The sequence below is a fragment of the Erinaceus europaeus genome, chromosome 20 (genome assembly GCF_950295315.1).
Source record: "Erinaceus europaeus chromosome 20, mEriEur2.1, whole genome shotgun sequence".
Classification (NCBI taxonomy): domain Eukaryota; kingdom Metazoa; phylum Chordata; class Mammalia; order Eulipotyphla; family Erinaceidae; genus Erinaceus; species Erinaceus europaeus.
In genome coordinates this window covers 57099732-57115964 of record NC_080181.1, presented here as the reverse complement: position 1 = coordinate 57115964, position 16233 = coordinate 57099732, and the positions used below count along the sequence as shown (strand labels likewise).

The 16233-nt window shown below is 53.5% G+C and overlaps 1 protein-coding gene across 7 annotated transcripts; it reads right to left on the bottom strand.

The window, feature by feature from the left end:
* Positions 1–8217: 8217 nt before the first annotated feature.
* RCCD1 (RCC1 domain containing 1) lies at positions 8218–14299 on the bottom strand. Of its 7 annotated transcripts, none has more exons than XM_060179484.1 (8): positions 14112–14299; positions 13349–13818; positions 12317–12662; positions 12120–12241; positions 10635–10730; positions 10120–10290; positions 9852–9881; positions 8956–9141 (listed from the first exon to the last, which is right to left on the bottom strand). In XM_060179484.1, exons 2-8 carry the CDS (start codon positions 13512–13514, stop codon positions 8975–8977), a joined length of 1098 nt encoding a protein of 365 aa, XP_060035467.1. In that variant the 5' UTR covers positions 13515–13818; positions 14112–14299; the 3' UTR covers positions 8956–8974. The 7 variants fall into 7 exon arrangements, with proteins under 7 accessions (XP_060035470.1, XP_060035474.1, XP_060035467.1 ...); XM_060179485.1 differs by lacking the exon at positions 14112–14299 and having other exon boundaries at positions 13349–13544; positions 13640–13958; XM_060179486.1 differs by lacking the exon at positions 14112–14299 and having other exon boundaries at positions 13349–13517; positions 13640–13958.
* Between the last annotated feature and the right edge of the window lie 1934 nt (positions 14300–16233).

The following is a 16233-nucleotide window of genomic DNA, read 5'->3' as shown; positions in this document are numbered from 1 at the left end:
TTATTTTATTAAATTTAGCTACTCATAGAGTAATAGAGTGTTGCTAATTATTAAGCTGTCTCCCAGCCCAAGGAATTCTTTTTAAAATATGTTTATTTCACTTTAGCTTGTTAATAAGTTTAGTGATGAGAGACGGGTTTAAGGAGAGAAGGACGCTGACTAAGAGGCAGGCACTTCTGCCCGAGCTCTTCTTCCTTATTCCCTACTTTATCCTGTTTGTGTTACTGTTCTCTCAGGAGTGAGCGCTAGAAACCCATGAGAAAGACACAGAGAGACTGGCCTGGGCAGAGGCAGGAATCCTCATGGGAATGCAAAGTGACTCTCACACCTGAAGCTCTGAGGTTCCCACAGCTGCAGGATGCAGGGTTGATCCAGGCTTTGGTAAAATAAAAGCAAATAAATAAATAAATAAATAAATATCCCAGATTGAGACCACACTGCTCAGATCAGACTTACGCTGGAGAGCTGGAGATTGAACCTGAAGCCTTGCTACATCAAACACAGAGCTTTTGACGTCGCCATATGCTCCCTGCACAGCCCCCAAGGTGTTCTTTGAACTTGAGCTCACAGACTGTTGATTCAGGCCCAGAATGGAGCAGCCAGCCAGAGGGCTCAGTGCAGGACAGGGATTCTCACACCTGAGAGCCTCATCCATCCCCTGCCCTTCCCAGGCCTAACTGTTCTGATCCCCTCTTGACTGGTTTGGCTAAATACACAGACCTGTTTCCCCCTGCAGAAAAGAGTGAATTCTGAGCAGCCTGGGAAATGCAAACTCTCCAGGTCCCTGGAAACAGAGGAGACCTTGACTCACATCCCCCAGCAGTGGGTAAAACTCTGCTCCTGCTGGGTGGACTTCCCATTTTCCAAGCACTGGGCAAGCCACAAGCCAACTGGATTTCTAACTCTATCTACTGATGAATTTATCTCTCTCTCTCTGATATTATTTCAAAATGGTATCAATTTAGAATGCAACATTTTCAAGATGTTATGTATTACCTATCATACACCAATTAGGAGAGAAGAGAGAGAGAGATTTAGAGCATCTCTTGCACAGATAAAAGTCAGCGGAACTCAGGCATCACCCTCCAAGGCCCTGTGCACTGACCCACTCACCTCCTGGGTCTCCAGACCCCACTGTGCCCATGAGGGGCCAGCTCAGAGCCTTTCTGAGTCAACAACAGGAAAGGAATAAATCCCCTTGAAGGGTCCCTGCTTGTGAGACCTCCACCCTGACCCCAGGCCCTGAGCACAGCTATGCGACTTGGAGGCACTTTCTGCTTGTTGGCACAATGACAGGCACCAGCCTCGCCCTTCATTCTGCCAGTTCCATCCCCAGCAGGACCTGTGAGGGATCCTGCATTTGTGCTTTGTCCCCATTTTCTCTCTCTCTTTCTTTCTTTCTTTCTTTATTAAGGAGAGGGAAATGAAGAGACAGAGAAAGAACCAGACATCACTCTGGCACATGTGCTGCTGGGGATTGAACTCAGGACCTCATGCTTGAAAGCCCTACACTTTATACATTGTGCCACCTCCCAGACCACTCTTCATTTTCTGTTCCTTTCTTTCCTTTTTCTCTTCTTGTCCACAAGCCTGGAGCTCTGCCCAGTGAACCCTGTGCCCTGCCTCTCTCACTCCTGGGAGGAAGCTGCCAAGAACAGACCCCGAGAGCAGACTGCAAACAGCCTCCCCACAGGAACAGCCCAAGGGGGCAGCCCCGTGGGAGCCGGGCGCAGCCAGCAGGGGCCCTGCTGTGAAATGTCGCCGCCTTGTGGGCGCGCCGTAGAATGCACCTCAAGGGAGACTCGAGCCCAGCCCAGGGCTCCTGTGTGTCTCTGAGTCCATTGTCTTCATGGTCTTTTCCTCACACACATCCAGTGAGGAAAACACACAGAGAAACCCCACAACACTGCTCAGCTCAAGCTCACGACGGTGCTGGGGATTGAAACTGGGTTCCAGAAGCCACAAGCATGGAAGTCCTTGGTAGAACTCCTAAGATAGCTCCTAAGCCAAGGTCTTTTTATTTTAAACATTTGCATTTTATTGCGTTATTACAATAAAATGGTACTTCTGTGAGTTTTGCAGGTAATCAATTTGCAACCTAATTGCATCAAATCAACACCCTGTATACCATACACATACAGAAAGTTTTATCTGAATGGGGGAGGAGTGCCTTTAGAAGGAGCACTATGCCCAAACAGTTACCACTTATTTAGACTATGCTTGTGCCCGGCACTGCACTGTCCATTTGCATATTTCATGTTCATAGCCACTCTATGAAGCAGCAAGTAGAGTCGCCTTGTGCAGACAGAGCTGACACAACTGTTCACCTGCCCAAAGGAGCGGCAGAAGTGACTTCTTACTGCGCAGTCACTTGCCAACTGCCCAAAGCCTTTGCACATAACAGAAACGCTCAACTAGAAATTATAAAGAACCAAATAATACACTACTAATAATCATATGTGAACTAGTAAGCCATTAATCCCCAGGATAAAGAAAAAGAACTTAAGAACTAGGAGACAAATCTTTTTAGATTTATGACCTTGTACATCATACACAATCACACAAAAAGGAAAGATTTAGGCTATGTAAGTGCAACAAACACCATTTACAATGACACCTAAAGTGCACAGTATTTACTTACAGGCACTGAAAGGTCCAAGGAATCAATGGTGGTGCACCTTATAGAAAGCACATGCCGGGCAGGGGTAGACAGCATAATGGTTATGCAAACAGACTCTCATGCCTGAGGCTACAAGGTCCCAGGTTCAATCCCTTGCACCACCATAAAAGCCAGAGCTGAGCTGTGCTCTGGTGGAAGGAAGGAAGGACGGACAGACATGTCACTATGCCCAAGGACGTAGGTTCAAGACCTGGTCTCTGAGAGGCAAGCTGCAGCTGGTGAGTGCTGCAAGCGTCTCTTTTAATCCCTCCCACTCCATCTCCTTCCTCCTCTCAACTTCTGTCTCTAATCATAGTTTTATTTATTATTGGATAGAGACAGAGCAATTGGTAGAGGAGACAGAGAGGGAGTGAAGCAGGGACACTTGCAGCCTTGCTCCACTACTCACGAAGCTTTCCCTGTGCAGGTAGGGACCAGGAGCTTGAACCCAGGTCCCTGCACACTGTAACATGAGTGCTTACCCAGGTGCCCCCGCGCCTGGCTCCTCTCTGTCTCTATTAAAATGACCAGAGGAGACCTAGATTTATCATGCAGACAGAGACCAGTGATAACCTAGGGCATTAGCAACAAAGTCCAAGACACATATGGGAAGGTACCATGGGCACAAACTTGCGGGCTGGAAGAAAGCATGATGTTTATGCAAAAAGACTTTCATGCCTGAGCATCACAGGCCCATTATAATCCATAAACCCAGGCTGAACAGTGATTTAATATAAGGAAAAAGCAAAAAAGCATGTGATAGTCAGAGAGGTGGTGCAGTGGATAGTGTTGGACCCTCCAGTATGAGGTCCTCAGATTGAGCAAAACCATCACATGTGCAAGAGTGGTGCTGGGTTCTCTCACTCAGCTCTGTCATATATGACTCTTTAAAAGAGTGGTAGAATAGAAGGGGGGAAATGACCTTTCTTGCTAGCTCAATGCATCTACAGATAACAATGAATTCTAAAAAATAATGTGTGGGGGCTGGGTGGTGGTACACCTGGTTGAGAGAACACATTACCAAGCACAAGAACGCGGTTTCAAGCCCCATGATCCCCCAGGCTGACGGGAAATTTTATGAGCAGAGGAACAATACTGTAGGGATTTTAGATTAGTATGTCCAAGATTATCAAGTTTTTATACACATGATCACATCTGAGCAAATTTTGAAAAACAATATTTTTTCCTGGATATATTTTGAAATGGAAGATGGGGCTTATTAGTCGGGCCAGAATGAACATAAAAACAGGTTCTCAACACTAATTCAAAGGTACACATGCACTTCTATGTTCATAGCTGCCTATCCACAGTAGACATGGGGTAGAAGTACCCTATATACTTATCAACAGGTTACTGGATAGAGAAATTATAGGATACAGGATTAAATAAATCCCTTTAATTAAAGCAATAAATGAATAAACAAGTTATGAGATAATAGATTCAGTGGAGTATTATGCTGCAACTGAAAATACGGCTTTGTATCCATCAGGACAAACTGGAAGGAACTAAATGTGATTATGCCTAATGACTTCAGTCAAGAGGTCAAAGACAACTACTGTTATGTTTTTTGCTCAAATGTGGAATACAGAAAATGGAAGCACAAGGCTGGGAAGACAGCATAATAGTTCTGCAAAAAACTCTCATGCCTGAGGTTCTAGTGTACCAGGTTCAATCCTCAGCACGACCATAAACCAGAGCTAAGAAGTGCTCCAGTCTATGTCATTAAATGAATAAAACATACAGGGGCTGGACGGCGGTGCACACGGTCAAGCACGCCTAACCATGCACAAAGACCCAGGTTCAAGCTCTCAGCTCCCACCTGCAGAGGTAACTGCAGAGGTAAAGCTTCAGGAGTGGTGAAGCAGTGCTGCAGATGTCTCTCCCTCTCGTTTTTTTTCTTTAATTTTTTAAATATTTATTTATTTTTCCTTTTGTTGCCCTTGTTTTTTTATTGTTGTAGTTATTGATGTCATCTTTGGTAGACAGGACAGAGAGACATGGAGAGAGGAGGGGAAGACAGAGAGAGAGGGGGAGAGAAAGACAGACACCTGCAGACCTGCTTCACCGCCCGTGAAGCGACTCCCCTGCAGGTGGGGAGCCGGGGGCTCGAACCGGGATCCTTATGCCGGTCCTTGCGCTTTGCGCCACCTGCGCTGAACCCGCTGCGCTACCGCCCGACTGACTCCCTCTCATTTTCTCTCTGTTCTATCAAAAGAGTTAAAAAGAAAAAAGAAAAAAAGCCAGCCTTGGGCGGGCGGGGGGCGGATAGCATAATGGTTATGCAGAGACTTTGATGTAAAGAAAAAAAAGGAAAGTAGCCTGCGGTGGAGCTCAGCGTATGTATATATACAGATCCCCTTCCAGCCGCCGGCGCCAAGGACCCAGATTCCGGATCCATGGGGGAAACCTAGCGGATCAGCAGGACTTTCGTGCGTCTCCAAAAGAAAGTTGCCACTAGAACCTTTGCTGAACTCCAGGCTTCGAAGATTTCACAGGGAAAGGACGGGACAGACCGGCTTCTGAGCGGCGTCTGGGCCCAAGGGGAGGAGCAGGCGCGGCCCTCGCCGTCACCCCGCCTGCAGGCGCCTCGTCTCCCAGGATGGTGGCTTCCCTCCCGTGACTGTCCCCGGGCGTCGGGGGTCACACCCCGTCCCCATCAGGCCTCGGGGCGCTCAGCCTGCAGAGCCGGGCGGGCGGAGACGGGGGCGACGGCTTACCCTCCGCCGCAGAAGCGCGTCCAGCCGCAGCCCCGCACCGCACCGCTACGCCCCGCACGCCGCCCCCTCCAGCCGCGGCCGGCCGAGCGACCGCCTTCCGCCCACGATCAGGGTTCTGATTGGCGCGCTCTCGGAAGCCCCGCCCCCGGCGACGCGTACTGACGCACTTCCGCCGTCTAGGGCGCCCTGGAGGCGGTCTCTGGGCCGGAAGGTGGCTTCGCGCAGCCTCCCCCGAGCGGCTCGTTCCGGCGGCTCGCGGCGTCACGCGCTCAGCCGCAGCCTCCCGGTTCTGCAGCCGTGGGGCCCGCAGCTGGCCGCCCGGGAGAAACGGCTTGCCGGGCACCTCCTCCGGGGCTCGTGCAGGTGTGGCCGTGGCGCGGAGCGGGACTTGCCGGCCACACGTCGCTTTCTGGGCAAGGGCCGCTTGGTTTCCTTGACTTTGATAACAGAAGCGCAGTGACACCAGAACACTGCTCAGCTCTGGCATGTGGGGCTCCAGAGCCTTTCTGCATGAGCACGATACTCTCTCCCAACCCGAAAAGGGTTACTTCTTTTTTTTTAATGTTTTATTTATTTATTCCCTTTTGTTGCCCTTGTTGTTTTATTGTTGTAGTTATTATTGTTGTTGTCGTTGTTGGATAGGACAGAGAGAAATGGAGAGAGGGAGGGGAAGACAGAGAGGGGAGAGAGAAAGACAGACACCTGCAGACCTGCTTCACCGCCTGTGAAGCGACTCCCCTGCAGGTGGGGAGCCGGGGTTCGAACCGGGATCCTTATGCCGGTCCTTGCGCTTTGCGCCACCTGCGCTTAACCCGCTGCGCTACCGCCCGACTCCCAAAAGGGTACTTCCTAAAGGGTTTATTGGGTGGGGTAGGTAGTATAATGGTTGTGCAAAGAGACTTTGATGCTCGAGGGCTCCTAAGTCCCAGGTTCTATCCCCCCACACCACATAAGCCAGAGCTGAGCAGGGATCTGATTAAAATTAAACTATCTTCTAATTCATATTAAAATGTGCCTAAAAATAAAGAGGAAGTTGAAGGGAAAACTGATGTGCTGAGCTTCATTAGTTGGTGAGCCTCACTGTCCAGTGTCTAAAGTGATTTAGGTCCTTCTTTGTTCACCTGACATGTATAGCTCACAGATGGAGGAACTCATCAGAACAGCTGTGTGATTCAGGTGCAGTGCTTCCACTCAGTTTGTTTCAGCACTTTCATGCCTGGTCAGAAACTGAACTTCAAAAGGCAATTGTGACATAGAAGAAACTACAGTCTAACAGATGTACAGCAGGGAACTCCCACTATCCTTGACACTGAGGAAAAGTATGTCAACCTCAGACAAGTGATCAGTTAATTCAACAAAAATATGATTTTGTTTGGAAAGTCATAATAAAAGTGGGCAGACTGGAGAATGCTTTCATGATGAAAGTCAAGTGTATTTCCCTGAATCTAAATTTAACAATCCCCTAAATAACCTCTGGAGCCCCGTCCCCCTACACCTCAAAGAGCATCACCTGCAGTAGGAAATGCAAGGCCTGCTGGGATCTGTAGTTCCTGACTGATACATATGTGGGTGCTCAATGCTAGTCACCTAACCTCAATGAAATAGGGACCTAAAAATGGTGCAGTGGATAAAGCACTGTACTCTCAAGCATGAGGTCCCGAGTTCAATCCCCAGTGGCACATGTACCAGAGTGATGTCTGGTTCCTTCTCTCTGTCCTATCTTTCTCATTAATAAATTATATGTAGAGAGAAAGACCTAATGCTTAAGAGTCCAATACTTTTATCCACTGTGCCATCTCTTGTACCACTGGAGAACTCTTAGAAGGCTAGAAATGGACCTACCCTATGATCCTATTATGATTTCTCTCCTGGAGATAGACATATCTATCTCCAGGAGAGAAACTATACATACATACATATATATATATATATATATATATATATATATATATATATATGATTTTCCCTTTTGTTGCCCTTGTTGTTTGATGGGTATATATTTTAAGGAACCAAAAATGCACCCATCCAAAGAGATCCGTGTATACCCATGTTCAAAGCAGCACAACTGTAACAGTCAAAGCCTGGAATGAACCCAAGTGTCCAACAACAGATGAGTGGCTGAGAAAGTTGTGGTCTATATGTACAACAGAATACTACTTAGCTATTAATAATGAATTCACCTTTTTCACCTCAACTGGGATGCATTGGATCGACCTTCTCATGGTGCATCCCGTGAGTCCCCATTCATTGGGGAAACTGACGATCCTTCCTAGCCGATTGAATCCACATGGATCCCAGTCACTTTCAAAGCCAGCAACAAGCAGCTCCTGACAGCTTTCAACCTGACGCTGTTGACTGGCTACGGAAGAAGGGCAAACGCTAGAAGAAGAAACTTGTATGGAACTTGAAAGCATCATGTTAAGTGAGTTAAGCCAGAAAAAGAAGGATGAATATGTGATGATCTCACTCATGGACAACAGTTGAGAAATAAGAACAGGGGTTGGGGAGACAGCATAATGGTTATGCAAGACTATCATGCCTGGGGTTCTACGGTCTCAGGTTCAGCCGGGGGTGAGAATGTTTTGCAGTAAATTGAGAGATTTTACCTATGTATCAACTGTATTTACTGTAAACCCAGTACTGACCCCCCAAAAGAAAAAAAGACTGAAATACAAGACCACAGTGTTTAGAAAACTAGCAAAAGCTACATCAGAGCATAATCCTGTAAAAGAAAAAAGCCTAGACTTTAACAAAATATAATTAAGAAAATGAAGAGTATCAAGTGGAGAAAAGATTTCAAATCTTTTTTTTTTAATATTTTATTTTATTTATTTATTCCCTTTTGTTGCCCTTGTTTTATTGTTGTAGTTATTATTGTTGTCGTCGTTGTTGGATAGGACAGAGAGAAATGGAGAGAGGAGGGGAAGACAGAGAGGAGGAGAGAAAGATAGACACCCGCAGACCTGCTTCACCGCCTGTGAAGTGACTCCCCTGCAGGTGGGGAGCCGGGGTTCGAACCGGGATCGTTATGCCGGTCCTTGTGCTTTGCGCCACCTGCGCTTAACCCGCTGCGCTACAGCCCGACTCCCACGATTTCAAATCTTAAGCAACAGTGCACTTGTGTCAGGAATTTATAAACAACTCCCCAAACTCAGCAATAAAACTGCTGGGTTTCAGCAGCAGGGGAACCAGCACTGCCCCTAAAGCCCCCAACGCAGAGTCCAGCCTTGTCCCTGGAGGCACATCGCAAGGCAGCTCCAGTCTCAGGTCCCAGCACAGCAACTATGGGTGCACCAATGAGCTGTTCTGTGCAGGAAGGTGATGACGGGGTGAGGTTCACAGTGCCACTGCAGTGGGGACAGTGTGAGCTGGGACAGAGCCCTGGGTTGATGGTGTGGGGGGACTCAATCAGGGGAAGGAATTTAATAGCACCACTCCAAGGTGGAGGGTTTTACATCAAGTCTGCTGAACCACAGTCAAAGAGAACAAACCAAAACCCTCCCTTCTAAGAAATGTTTCTTAATAGCCCCCATCCCCCAAACACATACACATACAGACACGCTGGCCAGGAACTGGACATCTCGGGCACCAATGTTTATTAGAGGCAGCTCTTCGTCTTGTTCTCCCTTGCCATGGCGCACACGTACGTGTTCCAAGGCCCGCAGCTCACAGCCTGCACGCGCAGCTGCTGAGCGACAAAGAACTCCACGCAGCGGGGCTGGTCCAGGCTCTGTGTGTCCCCATGGCCCAGCTGTCCGTACTTCCCTGGGAGGAAAGGCGCCCCTTTGCCATCGTCTCCTCTGGACAGGCAGCTCCTCCCCACCACGAGGGACAGGCAGCCACTGGAGCAAGGAGCCCTCAGGGAGAGGCCCCCCATCAGACACTGCAGGCCGGCCCCTCAGAGGCCAGTACAGGTGTTCCTGCGCCTCATCCTCTCTGCAGAGCTGGGGCAGAAATGCTGCCAAGAGTTCCCAACACAGACCATCACTCAACAGGGGCATAGAATATTGATACCAGGGGCTGAGTGGTGGCGCACCTGGTTGAGCGCATGTATTACAATGCTCATCGAACCCCCAGTCCCCACCTGCAGGGGGAAAGCTTTACAAGTGGTGAAGCAGGGCTGCAGGTGTCTCTCTGTCTCTCTCCCTCTCTATCACCCCCTTCCCTCTTGATTTCTGGCTGTCTCTATCCAATAAAGATAATAAACAAAAAAAACAAAAATACTGATACCAACACCTACTTTCTCCTGCCTGCTCTCTGACCTTCCGAGTGTGCCTTCCTCTCCCCAGAGACCATGAATCTGTGAGGAAGGGCCCCGGGTGCTCCAGCAGTGCTAGGCTGCCTGCGTGGTGGAGCGCATAGCAGGGTCTTCTGAGAGCCAGGCCACAGGCCCAGGCATGTGGGGCTGCCACCCATCTCCCTTCATCTTCCAAGGGCCCCCCTGCTTGGCATCCTGAAAGCCAATCTCCACTTACCCCAGCCCCAGGTGTACAGCTCCCCTGTCCCTGCAACCAAAGGCACAGTGAGGGCCGGGCCCCTGCCTAGGACACAGCCACCCCGTGAGCATGTGCTGCCTCCTCCAGCAGCTAGTGAGGACCAAGCCAAGGGCAGTCCCCTGGGCACTACCCAGAACCTCAGTGAACCACACACTGCCTGGTGAGGCTGTCTGGTCCCTGGCACCACTGTGCAGCCTATCCTCAGGTGCCGTCCTCTCCATCCCGAGTCACCCACTGCCCCACTCACTTGTCACCACGGCTGTGTGCCGGGATCCACAGCTGGCCTCAGCTGCCTCTGAGCCCAGGGGCAGGTCCAGCAGGGCAGGGAAGGGCTGGATAGTTATGAAGGGGGCAGGGCCTGTGTCCTCAGCTCCTGTCACTCTCTCCTCAGCAGAACCACCGCCATTTAGACCACTGGCTTCAGAGAAGAGGAGGGGTGACAGGGGCGTGACCTCACTAACCTTCCTTCCATTTTAACTCTCCCCCAAAGCGTCTGCCCCCTCCCCAACCTCCCGTGGAAGGGGCTGTGGTGTGATCCAGACTGGCAAGGAAGTCACCTGTCCTTATAATGTGACCTGGAGAGCCCTATGGTGTGAGCTGATGTGGCAAGTTTGTCACCTGTCCCTGTGATGTGACCTGGAGTCACAAAAATGTCACCTGTCCCTCTGAACACTAGCTCAGAGGCCAGCATGTGGCTAGGAGGTGGGTGACAGGCAGTTTTGGGGTAATGAGACCTCTGTGAAGCAAAGAGCTGATGCATACCTTGTCCTATGGCTGACTTATCCCCTGCCAGACTCCGGGTGGGCAGGGCCAACTGCCCAGACTCATTCCAGCCCCAGATGTAAATGTCCCCACTCTCTGAAATGGAAAAGCGCCAGTTACACAAGCCCAAGCATCCATCCAAAGCCCCCTAGCTCCTCCAGACAGTAAGTTCCTCCAGCACAAGCAGATCTCCGTATTTTCTGCAGGTGGGGACCAGGGGCCTGAAACCGGGTCCTTGTGCACTGTAACATGCAGTCAACCAGGTGCGCCACCACCTGGCCCCCTACTCCATCTTCTAAAAAATATTGTATTTGTTTATTATTGAGGAGAGACAGACAGAAGTTGAAAGGGTCGAGGGAGAAAGACACCTGCAGACCTGCTTCACCACTTGTGAAGCTTTCCCTCTGCAAGTGGGGGCCAGGGGCTTGAACCTGGGTCCTTGCACAGCATAATGTGAGCACTGAACCGGGCACCCATCACCACCTGGCCCCTAAATCCTTGTGTTTATGTATGTTTATGTTTACCAGCACACTCCTCAGCTCTGGCTTATGGTGGTGCTGGGGACTGAACCTGGGACCTCTGATGCCTCAGGCACGACAGTCTGCTGCCCTATTAAAAGCCCCATGTCGTTGGCACAGCAGCTGGTTTCTCAGAGGTTTATTTACTTAATGAAGGAGAACCCTGGGGCTGCCGGTTTGAGTCCTGGTGCTGCATGTACCGGAATGGTGCTCTAGCTTTTCTCACACGTTTCATGAAAACGAGCAAAACAAGCCGTTAAAAACACCGAGCACGGCTTAAGGATCCCGGTTCGAGCCCCCGGCTCCCCACCTGCAGGGAAGTCGCTTCACGGGCGGTGAAGCAGGTCTGCAGGTGTCTATCTTTCTCTCCCCTTCTCTGTCTTCCCCTCCTCTCTCCATTTCTCTCTGTCCTATCCAACAACGAATTGCGTCAACAAGGGCAATAATAATAACCACAACGAAGCTACAACAAGGGCAACAAAAGGGGGAAAAAAAATGGCCTCCAGGAGCGGTGGATTCATGGTGCAGGCACCGAGCCCAGCAATAACCCTGGAGGAGGAAAAAAAAAAAAAAACAAACACCGAGCAGACACTTCATCACGGCCTTCTGGGTGGGCATCACACGCCCGTCATCTTCCCACAAACACCATGGGCCTAGACCGCTGGTGGCCGCCTCTCCACCACCACCGGCCACGACCACCGGCAACGCCAGGCGGGGGGCACCAGGCACTGCGCGGAAGCGGGTGCGACTGACAAGGATGTCACCTGTCCCTGTGATGTGACCTGGAGTCACAAAAATGTCACCTGTCCCTCTGAACACTAGCTCAGAGGCCAGCATGTGGCTAGGAGGTGGGGGACAGGCAGTTTTGGGGTAATGAGACCTCTGTGAAGCAAAGAGCTGATGCATACCTTGTCCTATGGCTGACTTATCCCCTGCCAGACTCCGGCAGGGACCCGGGGCCACTCACCGCTCACGCACACCGAGTGCCAGCCGCCCGCCGCCACCCGCGCCACGGACAGGCCCTGCAGCGCCTCCAGCGGCCGGGGCTCCGGCTCGGCCTCCAGCGTCCCGTGGCCCAGCTGTCCGTGCCTGCGGGGGAGCCGCTCAGCGCCCACCCTCAGCCCCGCGGCCTCAGCCCCGCGGCCCTCAGCCCCGCGGCCTCACCTGCCGGCGCCCCAGGAGAACACCTGGCCCGCGGCGTCCAGCAGCAGCGCGTGTTCGCTGCCCAGCTCCAGCCGCCGCGCGCGCAGCCCCCCGGGCAGCGGCCGGTAGAAGGGCGGCCGCGGGCTCACGTAGGCGCCGGGCAGCAGCGGCAGCGCCCTGGGCCGCGGGTCGGCATCCGGCTCCAGCACGCGGGTCCAGAGCGGCTTCTCGTGCAGCGCCGCCGCGGGCGCCCAGCCCTGCAGCTCCCGGCCACGCACGACCACAAGCAGCCTCTCCGCCGCCCACGCGTCCTCACAGCCGTCCGCCTCGTCGCACACGGCGCCGGACAGCTGCAGCCGGCCGGCGCCTGAGAAAGCAATGCCAGGGGCGGGGCCAGCGCGCAGAGGCGGGGCCAGAAAGTGCGAGGGGCGGGGCCAAGGTGCAGGGGCGGGGCTAAAGTGCAGAGGCGGGGCCAGTAGGTGAGAAGGGCGTGGCTAGCATGCAGGGGCGGGGCTAAAGCACAGAGGCGGGGTCAGTAGGGGCGAGGGGCGGAGCTAAGGTGCAGAGGCGGGGCCGGTAGGTGAGAAGGGCGTGGCTAGCATGCAGGGGCGGGGCTAAGGCCTCTCGGGGCCAGTAGGGGCGAGGGGCGGGGCTAAGGTGCAGGGGCGGGACCGGTAGGTGAGAAGGGCGTGGCTAGCATGCAGGGGCGGGGCCAGTCGGCGCGAAGAGAGGCGAGGCCACCGTAGCGAGACTCGAGCGGGCGGCGCTAACACACAGAGGCGGGGCCTGTAGTGCGGGGAGAGGACACGGGCGGGGCGGGGCCTGGATGCACAGGATGGGGCGCGAACACTAAGGGATCAGGACCAGCGTGGGAGGTGCGAGGCGGAGCCTAGCAGCACAGTAGGGCCCGCCGCTAGTGCGCGGGGCCAACGGGCCAGGAGCGGGACGAGGACATCCCGCAGGGGACGAGGGAGGAGGGGATTGAGCCAGAAAGCCGGCGGTGGGGACCACAAGGACCGCAGGGGCGGCAGGCGGTGCCGGGCGGGCGCTCACCTGTCACCAGCGCCGTGTAGCTCCAGCCGGCGCTCACGTGCAGGAGGTCAGCCGGTGCCTGCAGCCGCTCGGGGCCCAGGACCTGGCGCGTCTGTCCCGCGCCCAGCGCCTGTCCGAAGCCGCAGAAGCCGAAGCCGAACCAGGTCCCGGTGCGCTGCCCTGCCATGCCCTGCTCGCCGGGAAGGTGTGAAGGCGACTGCGTGGGGCTCGCCCACCGAGGGCTGTTGTCGCCGCCTCTGCAGCCCCCCAGGATCAGACCAGCGGCTCACGCGAGCCTGGAGCTCGACCTACCCCGCCCCGACGGGAGCCGTCCGGTGCACAGCCCTCAGCTGACCGAGCGCCGCCAGCCCCGGGGCCTCCGCGGGTCCCACGCAGGCACCCGCCTCCGAGCTTCACTGGCCCTTATGGGCCACGGCTGTCCCTCGCCTGGGTCTCTGCTGTCCCTCGTGGGTCACTCGTCCCTGGCACTCCTGAGCGCGGACACACCGTCCAGGGGTCAGCAAGCACGTCCATTTCAACCCGCACCCCAGGGGCATTTTCGAGCCCGGAGGCCGGCTCTGCTGTCTCAAAGGCCGAGGCTCCGAAGATGGCTGCCAGGCGCCCCGGCCCCAGGCCCAGCTTCCGAGCCCCGCTACCCGCGGAAAGACCCCCCCCCCCCCCCCGCCAGGCCCCGAGAGAGCCGCGCGAAGCGCCTATTGGCTGGCGCGGCCTCCGCGGGGCCAATCGCAGGCGAGCGCCGTGACGTCAGGGTGGAGCGACTCACCTAGGCTCCGGCCGCCCCGGCGAGGCGGCACAGCAGAAGCGGCGGCGACCTTGGTGAGCCCGGGCCGCCGCCCTGCCGGGTGTAAAGTGCCGCTTGCCGGACAGGAAGCTGTGGGAAGCGGCCGGAGACGCCCTAAAGCCTGAACTCAGGGGCCGGCCAGGGAAAGCCTATGCAGGGCGCCACGCCCCTCTTGCCGCACGCAGGAAGTGGCGTCCCAGGGACGCACAGCTGCCATTGGCTCGAGACCCGTCACTCAGCGCCGCTGGACCAATGGGCTGCAAGCGGAGCTTCCGAGCCGAGGGCTTGGGGCCCCAGAGCTGCGTCCAGTGCCTGCACGACCCCCTTGCTCCCGCTCCCACTGCTCACGACTCCCTCTCACCCTAGAAGTCGGTGGAAACCCAGCCACACAGACAAAACACTGTGGCCACACACGCAGAGAGCTCACTCCAGGTTTCCCTAAGGCCCGGCAGCCTTCATCCCTAGACCCCGAAGTGCTGGCATGGCTAGCACGTGCCTTACTTTGTTGCTGAACTAAGTTGGCCCATCACTAGAAATTCAGTCAGCTCACGAATGGATTGTCTCCGAGCAAAATCACCCACTCTGTCCTTCTGGCCATAGAATAAAACTTAGTATTTTTTTAAATGTGTGTTGTTTTAAGATTTTATTTATTGATTGATGAGAAAGATAGGAGAAGAGAAAGAACCAGACATCACTCTGGTACATGTGCTGCCGGGGCTTGAACTCAGGACCTCACGCTTGAGAGTCCAGTGCTTTATGCACACTTGGTCAAGCTTTGCTGCCTGAAGGAGACTTGTAGGCCACCTCCCGGACCACCTTAAATTTTTTTATCATCTTTATTTATTGGGTAGAGATAGCCAGAAATCTAGAGGAAAAAGGAATGACAGAGAGGGGGAGAGACAGAGAGAGACACCTGCAGCGCTGCTTCACCACCGGCAAAGGTTTCCTCCTGGGGGGTGGGGGGGACTCGAACCTGGGTCCTTGCACTTGCACACTATAATGTGTGCACTCAACCAGGTGCCACCACCCAGACCCATAAAACATTTTTGCCTCCAGGGTTATTGCTGGGGCTCGGTGCCATCACTATGAATCCACTGCTTCTGGAGGCCGTTTTTTCCATTTTGTTGCCCTTATTGCTGCTGTTGTCGGATAGGACAGAGAGAAATGGAGAGAGGAGGGGAAGACAGAGAGGGGGAGAGAAAGATAAGACACCCGCAGACCTGCTTCACCGCCTGTGAAGCGACTCCCCTGCAGGTGGGGAGCCGGGGGCTCAAACCGGGATCCTTACACGGGTCCCTGCACTTCGCGCCATGTGTGCTTATCCACCCCCCCCCCCCCATAAAACTTTTTAAAGACTTATTCTAGGGGGTTAGGAGGTGGCTCACCCAGTAGAACCCAGGGTCAAGTCCCACATTACAACACAGGAGCATCAGGCAAAGGGGAATTTCATAGCGGTGCTATGTTGACTCTCTCTCTTCCCCTTTCTGTCTCTCAGCTCCATTAGAAAAAGTCCGCAGGAGTGAAGCTCCAGCTAAGTTCTTACATCAAGAAAACTACGTGTATTATACGTAAGCTAGAGAGATTCTCAGTGATAGAGCAAAGGACTTGGATGTCTCTCACCCTCTACAGAAAACCTGAGGACACTAGGAGTGGAATCCTGCAGGCATGGAGCCACAGTGATAACCCTGGTGGTAAAAATTTAAAAAAAAAAAAAAAAAAAAAAAAAGGTTTTACTGGGCTGGAAAGACAGTTCACTTAGTAGGGGTTCAAGCCGTTGGCACACCACATCTAAGCACCACAGCACTGGGGGAGGCTAAGTGCTGTGCTGTCTCTCCCTACCTCTGGCTGAAAGTCACAGAGCAGTGAGGGCCCAATGCCGACAAAAAATGTTACATCTTATTTTACTTACTGCCTCATGGAACTGACCATACTGCTGTGAGCCGCTTTTGGAACTACTGGTAGTGTTTCCCGCAGACTGGAGAGGCTTTTGCTGTTCAGCTGGTGAGGGCTGCTCCTTGCCTAGGTTAAACCTATTTTCACCTGGAGGGTTCTGTTCTCCCCCTTCCAGGACCCTCACATCCCGGCCCAGGGACAGGTCCATGCC